Below are 23,882 nucleotides of genomic sequence, written 5' to 3'. Positions count from 1 at the left end.
AATCGCAGTTTGCCCCTTTAAAGAAATAAAGGCACAGTTTCTCTTCAAATAAAATATGTGAGCGAATGTTGCTGTTTATATTGGACAAATTGGTTCCAAACAAATCATTCGATCTCATGGAACAGTCCATCTCAAACTGTGAGTTCTTTAGCCACATGGTGGCGACATTTACCTCACTTGTCATTTATTGAGAGGAAAATGCACTTGTCACAGTTTGATTTTTTTTAAAAGCTGATTTGGGTTATTTAGCATTCCTTTCTGTAATGAGAGTAGTACTTGTTTTGATGAATTTAGACTCAATTTGGAAATGTGATATTTGACAAAATGCTGAGGATGGGTGTTTGGAACAGCCGGCTGATATTATGTACAGCATTTTTCAAATAAATGAATTGAAAGGCTACAATAATTCTTCAAAATATGCAGACAGATGCAAACTGGCATATCTACACACATTTTCTCTCTCTATCACACACAAAGTCACACACACACACACTGAGAACTCCCAGCACTCTCTCGTAGCCCCATCATCTTCTCCGGAATTTGCCTCTCAAGCACAATCGGCGCCCCATTAGAAAAGAGGAGTGCCATGCTGTAACCTTTTTAAAAAGACATTAGTGATGCACCTGCTTCTCTCTCTCCTCACTGTCCTCTCTCCCTCTCTCTCGTTTCTCTCTCACTCTGTCTCCCTCTCTCCTGTCCCTCTCTCGCTCACTCTCTCACACACACACACTCCTATCTCCCTCTTTCTCTCTCTCTCCCTCTATCCCTCTCTCTCTACTCGTTCTATGTCTCTCTCACACCCTCCTCCCCCTCGTCTCTCCCACCCTCCTCCCCCTCTTCCTGAAGTTCTCTCCATCTAATTTACACTTGACACCAACAAATGCTGGTTGAATCAACATTGTTTCCATACCATTTCAACCAAAACAATCAATGTGATAACGTTGAATCAAAGTGGAAAACTGATTGGATTAGCAAGTCATCAACGTAAGGGCATTTCGTATTTTTTTTACGCAACATTTAACCTAAATCCAATGACATGGTGAAATGTTTGGATTTCAAGTTGAATTCACGTTAGTTGACAACTCAATCAAATGTAAATCAAAACTAGACGTTGAACATAGTGCACTACTATATACTGTATATAGCCCATTGTGGTCAAATGTAGTGCACTATGTAGGGAATAGGGTGCCATTTGGGAGGCAGCCACAGTTATCGGGTTGGCAAAGAAAAGCAGACGTGTCTACTCATCTAGCCCATTTTATAAATGTGTGTGTGTGTGTTTATGTATGTGTGTGTGTGTTCCGACTCCTGGTGCTATGGTGATGTCTCCTCTCTGACTCACACTCTGTATGCCTGGCACAATGCCTATGACCCTGGAGTCACAGTCTGTCTGGAGTCTGGACCACACACACACACACACACACACACACACACACACACACACACACACACACACACACACACACACACACACACACACACACACACACACACACACACACACACACACACAACAAACAAAAAAACACACACACACACACACACACACACACACACACACACACAAAATTCTATCTGGACCACCATGCAGCCAGGACCATTAGTATTCCTCTGCTAATGCTGTGTGTGCGTGCGTGCGTGCGTGCGTGCGTGCGTGTGTTGATCCTGACCAAATGCAAACCACAGAATACAAAGATATCCTACTATCTGTCGTAGTAAATTACAAATATTGGTATTTGCCTTGCTGCAGTCGCCTGATTACCAAATAGTCTGCCTCGGACGATTATGGAGCCATTAACCGTGTCTGTGTGTGTGTGTGAGAGAGAGAGAGAGAGAGGCAGGCAGAGAGAGCACAAGTTGGACACACTCTGGGCCAAGGTAAGTGGCACAGCTACCATTCCCCTTATCAACCTAGTAAGTACAATGGTCATTATATGGAGTTGTACAGTAACTTCAAACCGACTGTCATTTAGCCTCTACACACGTCGTTGTTGGACATCATTTAACTTTCCTCACTCTTGTTCAGTGGAAAATAAGCTTGAAGAAGAAGTCCACTGAGCCTTTTGGTTTTATGCATTTTCTACAGGAGCGTGTGAGCTAGGAGTGATGGAGGGCGTGCTCTTTCTTCGGGATTGGGATCGGAGAAGTGAGAGGTTGCAGTTCAGAATCAGCCGGGAGATGACACGAACGTTGGTTCATCCGATTGGTTTATCCTAGAGCTTTCGGATCAGTGCTATCCGGGATCATTGGAACGTCCCTACCGCCTGAACCATGCAACCCGCGAAAGAGAAATGAATTGGGGGGCGTTTCTCGCTGATATATTTTGAATGAAAACATGGTTACTCTATATGGTAAGGACTCGAGATATCTGATCTGGGAAAACGGTGGAAGTGCGACGGACGGGTGAGCTTATCACTTATTATTATGGGCTATTAAGCCTGTCATCTCGTGCCGGATGTAGCGACATTTAGGCTACAATTCACCAGTGGCTTAGTATCGAGTTTTATTTATATTTTTTGGTAGGCTATTCTAAACGAAATCTATACTGAGCAAAAATATAAACGCAACATGCAACAATTTCAACGATTTTACTGAGTTACAGTTCATATAAGGAAATCATTCAATTTAAATAGGCCCTAATCTAAATAGGCCCGATTTCACATGACTGGGCAGAAGTGCTGTCGAACCAGGCCCAGCCAATCAGAATTAGTTTTCCCCCACAAATGGGCATGCTTACAGACAGAAATACTCCTAAATTTCATCAGCTGGTCTCAGATGATCCCGCAGGTCAAGAAGCCAGATGTGGAGGTCCTGGGCTGGCGTGGTTACACGTGGTCGGAGGTACTGCCAAATGATCTAAAACGACGTTGGAGGCAGCTTATGGTAGAGAAATTAACATGAAACTATCTGGCAACAGCTCAGCATGCCAATTGCGCGCTCCCTCAAAATGTAGACATCTGTGGCATTGTGTTGTGTGACAAAACTGCACATTTAAGAGTGGCCGGTATTGTTCCCAGCACAAGGTGCACCTGTGTAATGATCATGCTGTTTAATCAGTTTCTTGATATGCCACACTTTTCAGGTGGATGGATTATCTTGGCAAAGGAGAAATCCTCACTAAAAGGGATGTAAACAAATGTGTGCACAAAATTAGAACGAAATAAGCTTTTTTGTGCCTATGGAACAATTCTGGGATCTTTTATTTCAGCTCATGAAACATGGGACCAACACTTTACATGTTGCGTTAATATTTTTGTTCAGTATAGATGAATAACACTTTGTTTATTGATGGAAGGAAGCAGGAATATGTTGATGAATAGATAACCAAAGACAGGTCCCATTAAAAATAAGCATGCAATGTCAAAACTGTCAATAATATCACAGAATATTATTCTACAGTGTTTTATTGGTTAGGGTATTTTGTTGTTCTTGGAATGTTATTTAATTTCTTTCTTTTGGGAAGAATTAAAAGGGAAATCAGCAGTTGCTACATCTATTTATTTGACTTATAAAGTAATATGTACCAATTGATTCTTGAAGAATATAGCCTAACTTATAAATAAATGCCTCATGAGCTTAGTTCAACTGTCGTACCCCATCAGAACCCCAAACATGATTAAAACTATCATTTTGATATCTTGCATGGTCAGTCCTTGCTACCAAAGCTATGTCAATGAATTTGAGAGTGGTTGCATTTCTCCAGACCCATCCCTCAGCTTTTTACAGAAACGGGCGAGGAAAGAGCTTTGTTATTGTTTCTACTGCCGATTGCTACTTTAAGGTCTGTTACTTGAGGGGGAAATGAATAGTGTGCAGTATAAGGCTGAAAGAATCAGTTCACTGCCATTCTGAGAGTAGCCTACTATGTTCCACTTAGAGAAACTGCTCTACCGGATGTACAGTATCTACAAACAAAGAAACCCTAATATACAATCCTCTAACGTAGACGACAAAACAGGTGCTGCTATTTACAATGGTCAGAAGATGTCTTTATGGAACAGGGATTACTGTGTATTTAGCCTTCTGTATACTTAGGTGTTCCTCTTCTACAAAATATATCTTTCTTTGTCACTATGTGATGCCAAGAACTATGAGGAACAAAATACATGACATTTTCTACAGATTGATCATGTTGTCAACGGATCCCTAAAGTTCCAGAATAGTGACTGACTCCAGGATCAGTAGCTATAGGGCCTGGAGGAGAACTGATGCTGTAGGCAAACAGCAGCAACATACTGACAGCAGTGCTTCTGTTCCAACAGTAATGTAGAGGAATATCCTCCTTTAATGATGAGCTTGCTGTTCTCATAGCCTACCAGGAAACACCCTCTTTGCTAGTCTCTATCACATGAGAGAGAGAGCGGAAGAGAGGGAGAGAGAGAAACAGAGTGAGAGCGAGAGGTAGAAAGCTATAAGCCATGTAATGAGGGATATAGTGTCAGAATACTTGACGTGTCGGACTTGTTTAGGCACTTCCTGTCAATGACGATGAGAGGGGAAGTAGACAGACAGGAAGAAGGTTGGTGAGAGTTTTGACAGAGTGGGACTCTCTCTCATTTGGCGGTGTTCCTCTATTCAAGGTGCATGTTACACCATGTGATTGATGGGCTGGTAGAGAGAATATCAGTCAATCAAGATATAAACCTTAAATTCAACAGTAGAGGTAGAGAGAGAGAGGAGTAAACTCCTTTTGTGTTTGTAAACCAGCCTGAGTGCTCCACAGGGAGCTGTCCATGGTGCTGATACATTCAATCTCTCCCTCTCATCTTCCCCCCTCCTCCTCTTCTACTCTCAGCTGTTGATTGACATCCACTGCCTCTAATTAGCAAGTGAGAGTGTGGTTGAGTCATGCTGACTGCCTTATTCGCAACGGGACAGGCAGAGAGGAGGTAGAGAGCAGGAAGGAGGGAGGGAGACAGGAAGAGAGGAAAATAAAGGGGGGAGAGAGAGGACGAGAGAGAGCTACAGTAGGTTAAAAGCTTGTTTGGTAAAAGGGGTGAAGAGGTCAGAAAAGGGAGGAATGTAAACTGTTTACCAGTTCACTTCAGGTAGCGATTTCTGTCTTTCTTTGTGTACAGTGCATGTTATTGTTTGTTTTCTAATCCAACACTTTTCTTTCCCAGGCCACCATTTTCACAGATGTCTTCGGCCCCCTCCCTCCCTCTCATTTATCATTCTAGGAGTGAAGAATGAAGAAAAGATAAAGAGGAGAGAATGGATAGAGGGGAGAAGACAGGATTGAGGGAGGTGGTTAGACCCGATGCTCCCGTCTCGACCACGGGTATTCTTGGGTTGATAATACAGATGTGGATGTTATTGCTTGAGAATACGCGTAGCCGAGTGGAAGCTATTGCATCGACAATTGACCTATATCATTACAACAAAAATACTTTTGTATGGACGAGGTATATTCCCTTTCTATTTTTTGTAGCTTTATTGAAGAGATAGTGTTGGAAAGACAGGAAAGATGGGGGAAGGGTGAGTCAAAGGGCAGTGGGCCAGATTCAAACCCACGCCGTCTCTGGCATGCATGCCATGTCAGCGGCTGCTGGACGACACAGGCCACTCACTTCCTGTATACATTTTTCACCTATATATTATAGTGCCCAATCAACTCCTTAACATGTGTGTAGGGATAAAGAGGATCCTTGTATTTTCACCTGTGCTGGTCCATGACAACACGACCACCACCTTGTGTCTCCCCCTCTATCCCATCACTATTTATATAACCACATGCTACAACTGTGAGTGGGACTCTGACGTCTGCAGCGACAGCTAGAGACGGTAACACATGAAGACATGTTAAGGCTTGCATCACGGTGGCTGACATACCATATCAGCACCAGATACTGTAGACTGATCTAGGACCAGCTTTCCCTCCCAAGGCTAAAACTAACCTTATATCAGTGTCTAGGGGCAACTTTAAGGACCACATTACGGTGGCTGACGTTTCAGCTCCAGATAGACGTTGCCCTTAGGCACAGATCTAGGATCAATTCACCATCCCCAAATCCTAACCTAAACCACTTCTGGTGAAAAAGCCAAAATTGACCTGTGTCTAGAGGCAGCTTCACTCTACTCCGACATCCATCTCACCAAGGGATCTGGGGAATATTTTGATAGCCCGGCCCTGGTTAAACTAGACTGAATGCTGCACTCACAATGAAACACAGTGTTCAGTCTGGTCTACCCAGGCTACTACATTGTCAAGGCTTGGGTGTATTCATTAGTGCACACTGTAGCAAAATATCTTGCAACTGAAAACCTTTGTAACAAAAACAAGAGTTTCTTATTGGACAAGTTCAGGTATGTCCCTCCCTGTTTCAGAGTGTTGGCTTTTGTTTGGTTCATAATAAATACACCCCCTAACTGATGAATGGTTGCAGATTAGAGAATGCCAGAGGTGTTGGGGAAAATGTGTTGAAATACATTTTAGTATATTATTATTGCTGATAATGTATTTCCAATAAATCAACATGAGCTTTCCTTGTATATTTAGTAATTTCATGGCATTGTTTTGTAATAACAATTTAACTTGCACAGAGCTTTTCATTACAGAAAATAATCTCAAAGCGCATAAAAAGCAAAACAAACAAATTAAAATTGAGATGGTAGAGATGGACATCGAATGTCTCTATTCGGCTTCTGATGAAAGGCTGGGAGTTGAGGCAGTTTGGATTGGAAAGGCAGTGTAGCTTCAGCAGACGGGGCATCGATGGTGCAGCCAGAGAGAAACAAACAGGCCCGGGGGGCTTCATCAGTGCACCACATCTGCTTCTGAGGGTCAGTTCCTCTATAGGACCCGCTCCTCCATTGCCAAACTTGTAGCACCCACCTGGGTGATGCCACGGCAGCTGAAAAGCACGCGAAAAAACACATTTTGGCAGTGGTTAAGAACATTCCCAGAGCCCCTTCTGCCATCTCCAGACACAGCATGCAGTACTTGTTGTAATTCTTCCCAACAGATGAAACAAAGCCGTGACCACATTATTAGGAGCCAGACAGCTATAAGCCAAAAAGGTGGACTTTTCATCCCAATTCTGCAACACTGAGTCAATAGCACGAGATGTAAATGATCAATCCCTAGAGCAGTAAAACTCCCCAAAAATATTTTAGCACAAAGGTACTGTACATAACATCAACTGTTTCTATGCCCTGTAAGCATTCCTTACTAATTTGCATTGTGTTTAAATGTAGCAATTTCATGTACATACATTATGCAAGTTGTTGATAGTGCATGTGTAAAAGTTACAAAAAATTGCAGATTGTGTGAGCACAGCTCCAGGTGTCTAGAAACAAAATACTTGTTACCTTTGAAACGGTTGCCATGGCGCCATTGTGTGGGTTATTGGCAGCCTTGACAACAGAGACTAGAGTGACACTTGACCTCACATGCTGAATGAGAGGAGAGATTGAGATAGAGGGGGAGATAGGGATGGAGGGATAGAACAAACTGATAACCACTCATCATCGTGATCATAACTCACTGTCAATATCCACAGCTGAGAACCATGGGTACGCACACAATCACACAAATGCATTGGGGCAAAAACAGTGCTCACATCTGAGTTTTAGACAAGGAAAATGTTACAGTTTTAGTGGTAAACTGTACAGTTTGGCGGTTTCCTCTAGCTAGCCTATTATCAGGAAATGAAACGGCATGTCTCTCCAGTAGAAACATGCTGTACAGACAGACTTTAGCTGGTTAACTCTCAGACCATTGACACAGACACATTCATTGTGGGTGTCAAAATACAACACTTTTAATTTGTCACATTGAAAATAAAAATCATTACAAAGGGCAACCAATTGCAAATCATTGGCAATTTTCTTATCATTTGAAAAACTAAAATAACCAAATCAATAATACTAATTTGGACCTAGTGTTTACCTGGTGTGTATGTACCATCATACCTCTCCCTTTCAGTCCATTTTCTCTAACAAAGGAATGTCTTCAGGGAGATACCGTAAGCATTTTAAAATTGAGAAAAAGGACCTGGGATATTCATAGAAAATATTTCATAAACCACTTGAGAGTTTAGACTGTTCCAGAAAGCAGGATCAATGACGTAGCCAGCTAACAGTCCCCAAAAAAATCTAACTTGAAATTGTCATGGTATAATTGACTTGACAACCAACAACCCATATTCAAGTTTAGCTTTCTAAATATAAAATAAAGATATATTTAACTACATATCAAAGTTAGCTGGCAAACTTAACAATCCTGCTTTCTGGAACACCCCACTAGTTAGCATGAAGAGTGACAAGTTACTCTGCATAAACACACACTCAAGAGTTCCACCGAATATACCCCAATGGAATGAGCCAACACTATGGTATCGCTGTACACTGTGGTATTGTGTATCTCTAGAAGAACTGTACACAGGGGAGAGTAAAAACTAATTGTGGTGAAACTAACCCAAGAGCAGCTACTACCTGTATAATCCTACCAGTAAACTAGGAGCCATGACAACTTGACAGCTTGTAAAATGAGATCTGCATAAATTAAAACGGTGAGTAGGAGAATAGGTTGACTTAACCAGAGTCATATATACCTCTAAGGTCACATCCCAAATGGAACCCTATTCCCTATATTGTGCACTATTTTCCACCCGAGCCCTACGGGAGCTGGTCAAAAGTAGTGCCCTACATAGGGAATGGGGTGCCATTTGGGGCACAACCTATATAGGGCTCTGGACTGAACTATGGCTACGCAAGACAGTCTCGGTGGACGCCAGGTCACTTGTGTGGGAGATGTGCAGTGAGGTAAAGGTCAGAGGCTGCTTACCAGGCAGACTACATTGTAGACATCTGCCAGATCTCACAACATCTGGATAGTTGGTTCACATATCAGCTAACCACATGACATAGCAATATGACGCCCAACCGCAGTTGATGACGTGGCACGCAGCTATTGGTTGATGCAATGCAACGTCTGCAATGTAGTCGGCCTGGAACGGGACCATCATCTTGGGCTGAAGACTGGCAGTGATTGGTGAGAAACAGACGAGAGCCACCTCTAAATCAGCTTCCTGTTCCAACGTGAGGTCTTCCGCCCTGGTGAGCCTGGGCTACTGATTGGCTGCTTCACAAGCGTCTATCCAATCACTGTACACGTCCACAGGCTCTGACAGATCTTAGAGAGTAAGGTAAGGACATGTAACTTATATACACACTCAACCTAGAAGATGTTAGCAACTGGAGATTGGAGTAAATGTGACTGCATGCAACTGTCTAGTCATTGGTGTATTTACATTGTATCCATTTATCAGATGCTCTTATCCAGAGCAACTTACAGTCTAACTGTGCTGTTAACATTCCTGATGTTAAAATACCTATAAAACAATATCATCATAATAGCCAATCCCATTGGAATTAGGTATTACATCCTTAGGAAATGTTCAATTGCTTCAGCCTTATTGATTATGTATCAACTAGTACGGTTACATGCACACAATAATGTGATTATTGTGGATAGTCAGATTGATATAATAGTTCGATTAAAAACTGCCTATATGCCCACACATCGTCTCAAGAAAACGTCAAATGTTTAATACCATCAAACACCAAGTTAGTCATACCTCATTTTAAAGTAGGCCATTATCCCTGTCAATCGTGAATGGTAATTCTTCACGTTTTACTGGTGAAATGTTCAGACTGCCTGTCAATCATTTGATCTCAATCAGTTTCATGGGAATATGAATTTAGATCTTCTTGAATTACGGTTTTGTGACCAACTGAAAGCAGATGGTGTTAAACTATTAGCATTTCTTGTAGGCTTATTTTGTATCAATCAAAGCGTTGCCTGCGGCGTGCACGCGGTTGAGTCTTGGTAAAAGAAGAGGACTACTCAGCTTCAGATAAGAAATGACAGAAGAGGTGTTTTTGGTGTAACATTATAGGCCTGGTAAAGCAGCTTATATGCCATTATATTCGGATCTGCTATGTAAAATACGAATTACACGCTGCGATCTTGCGAGACATTGATTTAGCTTTGTTCTAACGTTACTAAACGAGCACCGTTGTGAGAAGTGATAATCTTCTATTCGTAATAAGTGATGAGAAGGACTATTAGTTGTAAACTACATCTGGAGTTATTTTGAGCGCCTTTCGAATCTTGTTGCTGAAAGGACAGCAGCGGTCCCGTATCGTTCAGGGTTCCACTGAGCAATGGGGTCCGCAGAGTTATGACCATCGTGGCGGACACGCTGTGAATGTGGATCCTAGCTCTCGTTGGTGTCGTGGTAAAGGTCCATGCGGTGGATCAGTTTGTCTGCATACGCAATAGAGGGGGTACGTTTCTGTAAGCTAAACACTCAGTAGGTCAAGTTCAAGTGCATTGTACAAGACTGTTTTGAGGACAGACGTTTTAGCAACCCCTGGTAGAGTTTTCTTTCTGTGGCTGTTCTTGTTACGTCGGATTTGGCCCGTTCAGTGGTCACGCCACCGACCGACGGGCCAATGCACACACACCTGCAGTTCATCCTTCGTGCCACCAGAGAGAAACAAATACAGGAACACCACCATGTCGGCTACCTACCTATAGGCTGTTATAGCCTACATATTGATTTAGTTTGTCATTCTATCGTTTATGGGATTTGTGGTCACTCTAAATAAATTATATTTAGGCCTATCAGAATTCATTTGAACATGCAGCCCCGTGTTCTCAATTTGAAAAATGTGAGGGAGAGCCGCAACAAATTATTAAAATACTAACTCTAAATAAATAAATTATTATTTTTGAATTATTACTTAGAATTAAATTATGAAACAAAAGATGCCTTATTAGGCTATGCAATCATTCTACAGTGCCTTGGAATTCACTTTTAGAAACATGAGTTTGACTGGTCTTTGGTTTGAGGATCATGCGGTGAGCTATGCACACAGTCTGTTAATTTATCTTATACTCCCATGCCCTAATCACAGTCTACACATCTATTTTGTAACAATATTTTGGAATAAAATAGAATATTTGAAAATGATAGTTTCCCAAATGAAAATAGTTTACAAATGCATATAGGCCATACTTCCGTAGTGACTAGTTCAGTTGTGCTGAATATTTACAGTTGATAGACAACTTTAGTACTGCTCCAAACTTAAACAATCCTTTTTTTTTAACAATAGCCTGTATAGAAATCACAAAGTCTCCGGTGTGGCAGCATGCGCTCAGGTGCTGTCCTGCTCTGTTGTGGTCGTCTCCAGTGATGTACAATCTCATGACATTTTTATAAAAGCCAATTTTGTCTCATACCAAAATAAGAGATTCACGCAGTGCTTTTATTATAATGGATATCTTTTCACCTCCTTGTCCGTGGAGGTCTGTGAATCCACCACCGTCGGGCTACTTTGTCATGTAATGCTTACAAAATGAAGAACAGTTTTTATAAAAACTGCATATGGGGTGGCAGGTAGCCAAGTGGTTAGAGAATTGGACTAGTAACCGAAAGGTTGCAAGATCGAATCCCTGAGCTGACAAGGTACACATCTGTCGTTCTGCCCCTGAACAAGACAGTTAACCCACTGTTCCTAGGCTGCCATCGAAAATAAGAATTTGTTCTTAACTGACTTGCCTGGTTAAATAAAGGTAAAATAAAACAGACCATGTTGACCACACCGCTCACGTCGCATGCGTTGCAAAATAAATTTACACATACATGTTATTCAATCATTGCACCCACACTGCTCGCCAGCGTCTGCGTGGCCATACGCTAAAATAGAAAATGGTTCTGTTTGTGACGCTCAACGCGCTGCAACTCCGGCCTCTCCCATCTCATTGGTTTTTAGGAGCATATACCCACGTGGGTGATTGAAAGATTAACTTAGGTCCACATTCCAGTCGGTTGTGGTAATGCTGTAAAGTTGGTTGCCAACCGCAAAATAAAATCCACAGAAAAAGAAGCCTGAAGGAAGGAGGAGAGGTGACGAGAAAGGAATTCGGTTTACCATTTTATCTGTGGATTAATTGTCGGAGTAGAGGACCTTAAGCATTTCAAGTAATATAACAACCCAATGTTTATATCCCAGGACAAATTAGCTAGCAACAGCAAGCTAGCTAGCCAAATTGACAAATGTGTAATGCTTTTTGACCTGACCCCAAATTAATATAATTGCTTCAGAGTTTGTTTTGATACTTCAACCTGCGTGTCCTGATCGCTTGGGTGAACAAAATCAACTTGCGTGATGGCGCATGCGTGTGGTTTGGTCAGCATGCAAGGCTCTGGTCTGTCCTAGGATTGAGGGTAAACAATAGGCATGTTCTCTGCTATCCACTTTATGTTTTAATTATTCTTTCAGTATAGGGGGTCACTTGTCTCTTGTTTTCTTCCCCCCAAGCGTTCAGGGAGTGTCGGGTAAAAACATATTTTACTGAACGGAGGACCATCCATTTTCATGTCAGAGATCCAATTTCTCCATTTATCCCTCATTATAAATAATCTACAGTCCCTAAGATGCACACATTCAGTTCTTCCGAACTCACTTCACCCGCGCTAAAGAGGGAGGCTCTTGGCTGGTGTTAGCATATGCGCAGATAAAATGCACCACTGGAATGCCGATTAAGGTGTTCACACTTCCTAATAATTAGAAAGATTGCTCAGAAAACCAGCTGCTTTAATCTGTGTACACTTACTTCGATTTTGACCTTATGCAGATTAAGGTGTTTATATGACTATTGCATAATCTGCCATAATCAGTTTAATATCAAATTATTAGTGTGCATGTAAACATACTGAATGTGATTATAATAACAATAGCTGTTGTGTTTGAGTTCAGTAGACTTGAAAGGATACAGGTAATGGGGGTTTGGAACTCCTCCAGGCAAACTGTGCATGATATTATCCCAGTATTTCTGGTCCTTTCCCTGTTGGCAATACAAGAAAATGAAAAGTTAAAACAAAGTATTTATAAATAGTTAATTAAATTGTCAGAGTTCCAGCCTGTAGTGCACTACCTCCTAGAGAACTACACTAAAATATATAACATTACACACAAGTATGTGGACACCCCTTCAAATTAGTAGATTTGGCTATTTCAGCCACACCCGTCACTGACAGGTGTGTAAAAATCGAGCACGTGCCATGCAATCTCCATAGACAAACATTGGCAGTAGAATGGCCTTACTGAAGAGCTCAGTGACTTTAAAGATGGCATCGTCACAGGATTCCACCTTTCCAACAAGTCAGTTCGTCCAAATTCTGCCCTGCTTGAGCTGCCCCGGTCAACTGTAAGTGCTGTTAATGTGAAGTGGAAACATCTAGGAGCAACAACATCTCTGCCGCAAAGTGGTAGGTCACACAAGTTCACAGAACGGGAGCGCCGAGTGCTGAAGTGGTAAAAATAGTCTGTCCTCGGTTGCAATACTCACTACCGAGTTCCAAACTGCCTCTTGAAGCAACATCAGCACAAGAACTGTTCGCCGGGAGCTTCATGAAATTAGTTTCCATGGCCGAACAGCCGCACACAAGACTAAGATCACCATGAGCAATGCCAAGCGTCGGCTGGAGTGGTGTAAATCTTGCCTCCATTGGACTCTGGAGCAATGGAAACACGTTCTCTGGAGTGATGAATCACGCTTCACCATCTGGCAGTCCAACAGACTAATCTGGGTTTGGTGGATGCCAGGAGAACGCTACCTACCCCAATGTATAGTGCTAACTGTAAAGTTTGGTGGAGGAGGAATAATAGTCTGGGGCTGTTTTTCATGGTTTGTGCTTGACCACTTAGTTCCAGTGAAGGGAAATGTTAATGCTACAGAATACAATGACATTCTAGACGATTCTGTGCTTCCAACTTTGTGACAACAGTTTAGGGAAGGCCCTTTCCTGTTTCACCATGACAACGCCCCCGTGCACAAAGTGAGGTCCATACAGAAATGGTTTGTCGAGATCGGTGTGGAAGAACTTGACTGGCCTGCACAAAGCCCTGACCTCAACCCCATCGAACACCTTTAGGATGATTTGGAAAGCCGAGCAAGCCAGGCCCCACAGCAATGCTCCAACATCTAGTGGAAAGACTTTTCAAAAGAGTGTAGGCTGTTATAGCAGTAAAGGGGGACCAACTCCATATTAATGCCCATTGATTTTGGAATGTGATGTTCGACAAGCAGGTGTCCACATACTTACGGTCACATAGTGTGCTTTTAACCAGGACACATAGGGTTGGTCAAAGTACGTATGGAATAGGGTGCCATTTGGGAGGTAACGCCTGTGTACGCTATCCTTGATGCAGTAAAAAATGTAAAACATTGAATAATGAAGCAAGCTTAATGCAAGATATTTTTGAGTGCTAACCCGTTACACCTCTTCCTTTACTGAATTTGCAGGTTTTACGCACCAGCCAAACTTTTGGAAGAGCGCCATGGTTCTCTTTTGATTTACCATTTGGGAGCATTAAACTTCTTATAAAAACAATCAATCTTCATATAATCACTAGTTAACCTAGTAATATCATCAACCATGTGTAGTTTACTAGCTTATCCCGCGTTGCATATAATCAATGCGGTGCCTGTTAATTTATCATCGAATCACAGCCTACTTCGCCAAATGGGGGATGATTTAACAAAAGCACACTTACGAAAAAAGCGCAATCATTGCACGAATGTACCTAACCATAAACATCAATGCCCTTCTTAAAATCAATACACAGAAGTATATTTTTTTAAACCTGCATATTTCGTTTAAAAAAATTAATGTTAGCAGGCAATATTAACTAGGGAAATTGTGTCACTTCTCTTGCGTTCATTGCACGCAGAGTCAAGGTATATACAACAGTTTGGGCCGCCTGGCTCGTTGCAAACTAATTTGCCAGAATTGTACATAATTATGACATAACATTGAAGGTTGTGCAATCTAACAGAAATATTTAGACTTAGGGATGCCACCCGTTAGATAAAATACAGAACGCTTCCGTATTTCACTGAAAGAATACATTTTTTGTTTTCGAAATGAGAGTTTCAGGATTTGACCATATTAATGACCAAAGGCTTGTATTTCTGTGTTTATTATACTATAATTAAGTCTATGATTTGATATTTGATAGAGCAGTCTGAGTGAGCGGTGGTAGGCAGCAGCAGGCTCGTAGGCATTCATTCAGCACTTTACTGCGTTTGCCAGCAGCTCTTAGCAATGCTTGATTCATAGCTCTGTTTATGACTTCAAGCCTATCAACTCCTGAGATTAGGCTGGCAATACTAAAGTGCCTATTAGAACATCCAATAGTCAAAGATATATGAAATACAAATGGCAGAGAGAAATAGTCAACACGTCATAATTCCTATAATAACTACCAACCTAAAACTTCTTCACTGGGAATATTGAACCACCAGCTTTCATAGGTTCTGAGCAAGGAACTTAAATGTTAGCTTTTTTACATGGCACATATTGCACTTTTACTTTCTTCTCCAACATTATTATTAGTTAAACCACTGGCTACTTTGAAGAAGCTAAAATATATTTTGATTTGTTCAACACTTTTTTTGGTTACCACGATTCCATGTGTTATTTCTTAGTTTTGATGTCGTCACTATTATTCTACAATGTAGAAAATAGTAAAAATAATATATGCATATATAAACTCAGCAAAAAAAAGAAACGTCCCTTTTTCAGGACCCTGCCTTTCAAAGATATTTGGATTTTTACAAATTATCTTCACAGATGTTCATTGTAAAGGGTTTAAACACTGTTTCCCATGCTTGTTCGTGAACCATAAACAATTCATGAACATGCACCTGTGGAACGGTCGTTAAGACACCAAGAGCTTACAGAAGGTAGGCAATTATGGTCACAGTTATGAAAACTTAGGACACTAAAGAGGCCTTTCTACTGACTCTGAAAAACACCAAAAGAAAGATGCTCAGGGTCCCTGCTCATCTGCGTTAACGTGCCTTAGGCATGCTGCAAGGAGGCATGAGGACTGCAGATGTGGCCAGGGCAATACATTGCAATGTCCGTACAGTGAGACGACTAAGACAGTGCTACAGGGATTGCGGACAGTCTGAGCACTGATGGAGGGATTGTGCGTTCCGGGTGTAACTCAGGCAGTTGTTGTTGCCATCTTGTACCTGTCCCGCAGTGGCAGACCACGTGTAACAACACCTGCACAGGATCGGTACATCCAAACATCACACTAGTGGGACAGGTACAGGATGGCAACAACTGCCCGAGTTACACCCGGAATGCACAATCCCTCCATCAGTGCTCAGACTGTCCGCAATAGGCTGAGAGAGGCTGGACTGAGGGCTTGTAGGCCTGTTGTAAGGCAGGTCCTCACCAGACATCATCGGCAACAATGTCGCCTATGGGCACCAACCCACTGTCGCTGGACCAGACAGGACTGGCAAAAAGTGCTCTTCACTGACGAGTCACAGTTTGTCTCACCTGGGGTGATGGTCGGATTCGCGCTTATCGTCGAAGGAATGAGCGTTACACCGAGGCCTGTACTCTGGAGCGGGATCGATTGGGGGGGTCCGTCATGGTCTGGGGCGGTGTGTCACAGCATCATCTGGTGCAGTCCATGAGGAGGAGATGCACTGCAGTACTTAATGCAGCTGGTGGCCATACCAGATACTGACTGTTACTTTTGATTTTGACCCCAACTTTGTTCAGGGACACATTATTCCATTTATGTTAGTCACATGTCTGTGGAACTTGTTCACTTTATGTCTCAGTTGTTGAATCTTATGTTCATACAAATATTTACACTTTAAGTTTGCTGAAAATAAACGCAGTTGACAGTGAGAAGACGTTTCTTTTTTTGCTGAGTTTATATACACACACGACCATTCAAAAGTTTGGGGTCACTTAGAAATGTCCTTGTTTTTGAAAGAAAAGCTAATTTCTTGTCCATTAAAATAACATAAAATTGATCAGAAATACAGTGTAGACATTGTTAATGTTGTAAATTACTATTGTAGCTGGAAACAGCAGATTTGTAAAGGAATATCTACATAGGCCCATTATCAGTAACCATCACTCCTGTGTTCCAATGGCACGTTGTGTTAGCTAATCCAAGTTTATCATTTTAAAAGGCTAATTGATCATAAGAAAACCCTTTCGCAATTATGTTAGCACAGCTGAAAACTAATTAAAGAAGCAATAAAACTGGCCTCCTTTAGACTTGTTGAGTATCTGGCGCACCAGCATTTGTGGGTTCGATTACAGGCTCAAAATGGCCAGAAATAAATACCTTTTTTCTGAAACTCGTCAGTCTATTCTTGTTCTGAGAAATTAAGGCTATTCTATCCATATTTGCCTAGAAGGCCATTATCCCGGAGTCACCTCTTCACTGTTGACGTTGAGACTGGTGTTTTGCAGGTACTATTTAAATTAAGCTGCCAGTTGAGGACTTGTGAGGCATCTGTTTCTCAAACTAGATACTAATGTACTTGTCGTCTTGCACAGTTGTGCAGCGGGGCCTCCCACTCCTCTTTGTATTTTGGTTAGGGCCAGTTTGCACTGTTCTGTGAAGGGAGTAGCACACAGCGTTGTATGAGATCTTCAGTTTGTTGGCAATTTCTCACTTGGAATAGCCTTCATTTCTCAGTACAAGACTAGACTGACGAGTTTCACAAGAAATTGCATTGTTTCTGGCCATTTTGAGTGTGTAATCGAACCCACAAATACTGATGCTCCAGATACTCAACAAGTCTAAAGGCCGGTTTTATTGCTTCTTTAATCAGGACAACAGTTTTCAGCTGTAATTGCTTAAGGGTTTCCTTATGACCAATTAGCCTTTTAAAATGATAAACTTGGATTAGCTAACAACGTGCCATTGGAACACAGGAGTGATGGTTGCTGATAATGGGCCTCTGTACGCCTATGTAGATATTCTATTAATAATCTGACGTTTCCAAAAATCAGACATTAACAATGTCTACACTGCATTTCTGATCAATTTTATGTTATTTTAAATGATAAACATGTGCTTTTCTTTAAAAAACAAGAACATTTAAGTGACTCCAAACTTTTGAACGGTAGTATATATACACTTAATATACTGTACTTTGTTACTTACATTTTCACATCACATGACTTTTCGTGATTACAGAATGGACAGGTGAATTGAGTGTCCAAATTTCCAGTAAGTTTCTTCTTTGGAGGGGGCTTTCTCTTGGACTTGCGGCGACCCATATTAGGTAGTCTTCACGTGTACAGTAACGTTAGCTAGCTAGTTGGCTAAACTCTGTGGAGCAAATGTACATCAAAGACAAATAATGCAATTTTGTAACTGAATAGATCGCAGTCGTTCAATCAAATCAACGTTTTGTAAACTGTAAATTAACAATATAATCCCGCTAGCTAGCTAGGTGCATGTAGCTAGCTAGTTTATCTACAACAACAACGTGTGTTGTCATAAACTCAGTCAACTCTCCAACATCTTTCCTTGCCGATGGTATTGTATCATGAAACCGAATGGTTCGTTATTAATAATGGAAAGTACAACATTATATATAATCAAGCTAGCTTATATTATATAATTTTTCCACTTAACGATGTATTTGTTTAGCTACCTTTCCTAAGAAAGACCACACTCCGGCTTTTTAGTGGAGAAAGACGTAAGCAAGGAGAACCGGAAGTTCTTCTTCTTCTTTAAAGTTATGGCAGACTACACATATTGGTGTATTGCCGCCACCTAATTTACGGAGTAGTGAAACAAAACACAAATAATATTTTCCATGGCGGGAAGGGGGACTCGAGATAATGCAAAACACACAAAAACATCAGTCCCACTCCTTCAGTCACATCCCTACACAGGCTCAGGTGCCTGTGAGGCCGGAGCGTTCACCGACAGGATTCCTTTTAATGCCTCTGCAGAAAAGTCACTGAGTCCCCAAAAATGCTCAGGCGCACTCACAAAGATGCCTATTTTCTCCGAATTCCTCTCCATTTGTGCTGTGTAGTTGATAACCAAAGTAATAAATGCTACAAAGTCCACCTTAATATGCCAAATGTCGTGATCCCTCTGTTGGCACGGAACATCTTGTCTCCACTACTACCATCACTTCTTCAACGTCACTCCTTCCTCTCTTCTCAATGCCTCCAGATACATTCTGGACAGCCCTTATTCTTGCCACCTCCGTCTCCTTCACCCTAACAGGACACTTCAGAAATTCGGGTGCACGTTCACCACCACAATTGCAGCATTTAGGCTCAGCTGGCATAGAATACACCTCCCGTCCACATACAATTGACACATGACCAAATAATTTACATTTATCACACTGCATGGGTTTGGGCATGAAGGCTCTTGAATGGAATCCCATATAACCCAAATACACGTGAGAAGGGAGAGACTCTTCATAAAAAATAAACAATAGAATGGCTGGATGGAGTGGGCTTCTGTACTCCATCTTTCAATGCGGGCCAGTCGTTGTGCACCAACCACTTGACCCAATTATTCACGTATATCCTTTGCATTTACTTCTAGCGCCACCCCAGAGATAACACCCTTGATAGGCACAGTGGCGGTTCTAGACCATTTCAACTGGGGGGGCCAAGCTGGGGCCAGTTGTACTGTTAGAGGGGCCAGTTACATTAGACGTTATTGTTGTCATATCGTTTTCTTCACTGCATTGCAGGCATTAGCAGGCAAAAGACCATGTTCATAATCATTCAACAATTTATTTGCATTTCCATTATAATTTTCATTTGCATTACATATTCAGTATCAGGTCACATGAACTGTATTCTCCGGTTTTTTTTTTTTTGCAACAACAAAAAAATCAGCAAATTAATCTAGACTCAAGGCCTTGCCCTCCTTGACTCAATACTTAATACACCTAAATTGCTTAATCTGTCATCTGACATTGTGGACCTGAGATACGTTTTCACCAGCTTTAGTGCAGAAAAACTCCATTCACAAGAAGCAGTACTAACAGGGATTGAAACAGCTATCTGGCACAGTTTAAAGAGCTCAAAGAAAACTTCTTTATAAGGCTCAATGAATAATGCCAGCTCTACTACACTGGAGGGTCTCTGCATGCCACTCTGTATTTTCCTTTCTAACATTCTTCTGAAATGATGTAGTTCATGACACAAGTCCTCAATATTTGATTCATACATTCTAGCAAATGGAAACAGGGACTTCTCTTTGAGAAACACATCACTTGTAGGGTTTAGAGTTTGGATGCCATTCATTATGTCACAGTTTTTGCTAGGGAACCTTCTGTTAAGCTCATTGAGCTATTGATCTAAAACAGGGTAGAAAAGGGTTGTACGAAAACTGCCTTTTTCTTGTTCTGAATCTGACCTCTGACCCACTGTACCGAGTACACCGTCTCCATTCAATTGAGAGCATAGCCTTTTTGGACGTTATGCAGGGGGGTGTATTGCAGTATCACATTGCTCAGCTGTGTTCAACACTTCATTCCATAAGTCATCAACAAATGACTCATCCCTGTAGTCATTCAAAGTTTGAACTAAGGCTTCAACTAAATCAACAGCCTTTGACAGGTCAAGTGATGAAGACTGTAGCATATCTGATAGAAATGTTGCTTCTCCAAACACTTTATGGAGTGTAACAAGGCACACAATGAATTGTAAATCTATCTGTGCAAGCAGACCTCGTGCCTCAACAGATCTGTCACCATTGTGTTCTTGGACTATGTCTTGCAGGACTCGCTTAATGGCAGGTAATCTATCCATAATAGTATGTAGAGCCATATATCGACATGCCCAGCGAGTGTCACTTAGTCTCTGAAGCTCTCTAGGTGCACCTGGGTACATCTCTTTTTGTATGCTAAGCCATTTTTGATGCACATACGACCCAGATGTGAAGACGTAAAGTCTTTCTAGTAAGGAGAACTGTCCTACCTCAGGGACAGCTTTGACTGTATCCACTAAAACTAAGTTTAGACAGTGTGCACTGCAGTGGATGTTAAAGGCATGTTTTACTTGTTCTTTAAGGCGTGCCTGGACACCTGAATGCTTGCCACTCATAACGGAAGCACCGTCATATGCTTGGCCTACTAGGTTGTTTTTGTATTCAAGACCATGACTTTCTAATATGTGTATTATTTTGTCAGTAAGCCCTCCTACATCTAGTCGATCAGCCGATTCAAAGTGGAGAAAGCTCTCACGGACAGCTCCTCTGAAATAGTACCCGAGTACTAGAGATATCTGCTCCTTTTTTTAACATATTTTGTTTCATCTGCCATTATGCTAAAGACCTCACTGTCTTTCACTTCTTCTATCATTTTTGTTCGAACCATGTCTGCCAAACAACTCAGAACCTCATTCTGAATCCCTTTGCTTGTATATTTTGCATTATGAATGGAAGTCAACCTTTTTTTCACAGTTGTGTCATCCTTAGCTATTGTTTCTAGGATTGCCATGAAGTTCCCTTTATTATCTGACTCTGCAGACTCATCGTGTCCTCTTTGTGAAATGTTTTGTGTGGCTGTAAGTAGTAGTACTTCTATTGTTTTAATATAGTCCCGATTTTCTTGAACCCGTTTGTTGTGTTCCTTGTTTAGGGTATTTACCAGTGTTGCATTACTTTTTACAGCTTTCTGATAGTCTCTCCATGTAATCATTGCTTGTTTGTGCTGCTCAGACCTTACATGAATTGCAAATCCCCCCTCTTTGTAAGTTGCCTTCTTCCAGTTGTTAAAACCCAATTGTGAATCAAATACAGTCTCTGAGACTTTGGGAGGGCTAAAATGCCTGCAGGTGTAACAAAACACAGAGTCTGATTTTTTGGAACATTCAAGCCAGGGGTGGATATGGTACCAGGCCGCCTTGAAGCTCCTCCTCCGGTCCCCCATCAGAGTTCTTGGGTATATGTTCATCATTGGCTGCACCGGTGGTTCCTCCCGGGATTTGCTGAGATCTGCCAAAGAAAAAAATATATAATTAAAAGTAGCTATTTGGGTAATTTTAGATATACTGTTGCCATTAGGCAACTTCTGAAATCCATCTCATATCTATATCACAAGCCCAATAGCAAGTTAAATAAGAATTCATTTCAATCACAAACCGACTCATTTCTATACACCATACAAACCGACTCATTTCTATACACTATACAAACCGACTCATTTCTATACACCATATAAACCGACTCATTTCTATACACCATACAAACCGACTCATTTCTATACACCATACAAACCGACTCATTTCTATACACCATACAAACCGACTCATTTCTATACACCATACAAACCGACTCATTTCTATACACCATACAAACCGACTCATTTCTATACACCATATAAACTGACTAATTGCACTGCTTTAGAAGTAACCACAAATTTATTCAACATCACAAACCTGATGGTCCACTGCTTGTGGACACACGAGGCGGCTCTGTTGGTGTCTCACTCTCAGCCTCTCCATCTGTTCGATAGAAAGAAACTAAAAAAAGAAACGCACTTCTCGTTATTCTCATCGACGCCACCTCATCCAACGCATCCACAATTTTTATAGACTTCAAACGGATCTCCCAGGAAACAATATCGATCCAAAACCCTTATTCCAATCAAAAAAGACAGAACTAGATGTGGATTTACTAGGTTCCACTACCACTTTAATTCTCTTATTTCCTTTTGCATTCGTCACTGTAATCTAGAAAAAAGAAACGCACACCTTTAAAGGCGAGGTGCTGGCTAGCGGAGTAGAACACTAGAAAATGAAGGAAAGCCGCACACTCTAAGAGCTCAGATGCAAAAATTTAATCACCAACGTTTCGACAGCGAAGCTGTCTTCATCAGGGTATCATCAAACACTGCGAGATGAGTCATTTATAAAGTGTCAAGAGACACACAGGTGTTTGTAATCATGGCCAAGTATGGCCTAATATCATTGGTAAACTCAAATATTAAAAAAAATGGCATACAAAGAACATACAAAAAGACAAACAAATGGATAGCATACGATCATAGCATTTGTAGTCTAAAATGTATCTAACAAACAATTACAATGGCAAAATCACAATTATCACAAGAATGGCTTCAGATCAAAGTCTATGTTGAGACCGAAGGGTGCAAGGGTCTTTAAATTAAAGATCCAGGCAGCCTCTCGTTTCAACAATAAATTATCAAGGTCACCCCCTCTCCTCGGGAGGGTGACATGTTCGATACCAATATAACGCAGAGACGAAATCGGATGGTTTGCTTCCAAAAAAAACGTTGGTGATTAAATTTTTGCATCTGAGCTCTTAGAGTGTGCGGCTTTCCTTCATTTTCTAGTGTTCTACTCCGCTAGCCAGCACCTCGCCTTTAAAGGTGTGCGTTTCTTTTTTCTAGATTGTTCTGTTACCCAGTTAACAGCACCCTATCGACTAAAAAGCTCTAATACGATGCCGAATGATAATTCTTTTCCTGACACTGGTCACAGACCTAAACAAGATTACTTTGAATATAGCCTAAAAGAGCGTGACAAAATCATTGTTTCGGAGTCCCTTTTTGACATGCCGGGAGGTAATTCTGACCTCTCGAAAGAACTGTTATATTTATCTAAGCGCCAGACGAGAAGCATTTACATATAGTCACTCTTAGTGATTACGTGCGTCAAGGCATTATTCCACGTGGACTCAGGTGGCAAAAAGAGCCATCATTGGGACAGCGCACAGATGATTTCTGTGGGCGCTGGTGTGCCATCCTGAACAAGTGCTCTATTGATTTAATGACATTAATTGTTGACCAGTTGAAAAAGTATTTTAGTGAAATGGATAATACGATTAAAGACAAACGCACAGCTCTACAAATAGCTGTTAATGATGATGGCATATTCAATGAACTGATGAAAACTAACCAAGCGCTCCAAGACAAGCTGTCTACAGAAATAAAGGAACTTAAAATCAAGAAATTCAACCAAGACAAAAAAGATAAGGCCGAGGATAAAGTCTACTTTTGGAGAAACCCTGACAAAGGACGCCCTGCTCCT

General features: G+C 41.3%; 1 protein-coding gene across 3 annotated transcripts; it reads right to left on the bottom strand.

Annotated features, from left to right (window-relative positions):
- Positions 1 to 6,615: 6,615 nt before the first annotated feature.
- Positions 6,616 to 18,660, bottom strand: LOC106592050 (transcription elongation factor 1 homolog). Of its 3 annotated transcripts, none has more exons than XR_006757926.1 (4): positions 18,010 to 18,499; positions 12,789 to 12,859; positions 7,312 to 9,136; positions 6,616 to 6,854 (listed from the first exon to the last, which is right to left on the bottom strand). XR_006757926.1 is itself a non-coding variant. In XM_014183352.2 (4 exons), exons 2-4 carry the CDS (start codon positions 18,123 to 18,125, stop codon positions 9,072 to 9,074), a joined length of 252 nt encoding a protein of 83 aa, XP_014038827.1. In that variant the 5' UTR covers positions 18,126 to 18,177; positions 18,506 to 18,660; the 3' UTR covers positions 7,739 to 9,071. The 3 variants fall into 3 exon arrangements, 2 of the variants coding, with proteins under 2 accessions (XP_014038827.1, XP_045547050.1); XM_014183352.2 differs by lacking the exon at positions 6,616 to 6,854 and adding an exon at positions 18,506 to 18,660 and having other exon boundaries at positions 7,739 to 9,136; positions 18,010 to 18,177; XM_045691094.1 differs by lacking the exon at positions 6,616 to 6,854 and having other exon boundaries at positions 7,739 to 9,136.
- Positions 18,661 to 23,882: the final 5,222 nt, after the last annotated feature.

This window comes from Salmo salar, chromosome ssa12 (genome assembly GCF_905237065.1).
Source record: "Salmo salar chromosome ssa12, Ssal_v3.1, whole genome shotgun sequence".
Taxonomy (NCBI): domain Eukaryota; kingdom Metazoa; phylum Chordata; class Actinopteri; order Salmoniformes; family Salmonidae; genus Salmo; species Salmo salar.
Note: the sequence above shows the minus strand (reverse complement) of the source record. Positions and strands in the feature narration are given on the sequence as shown.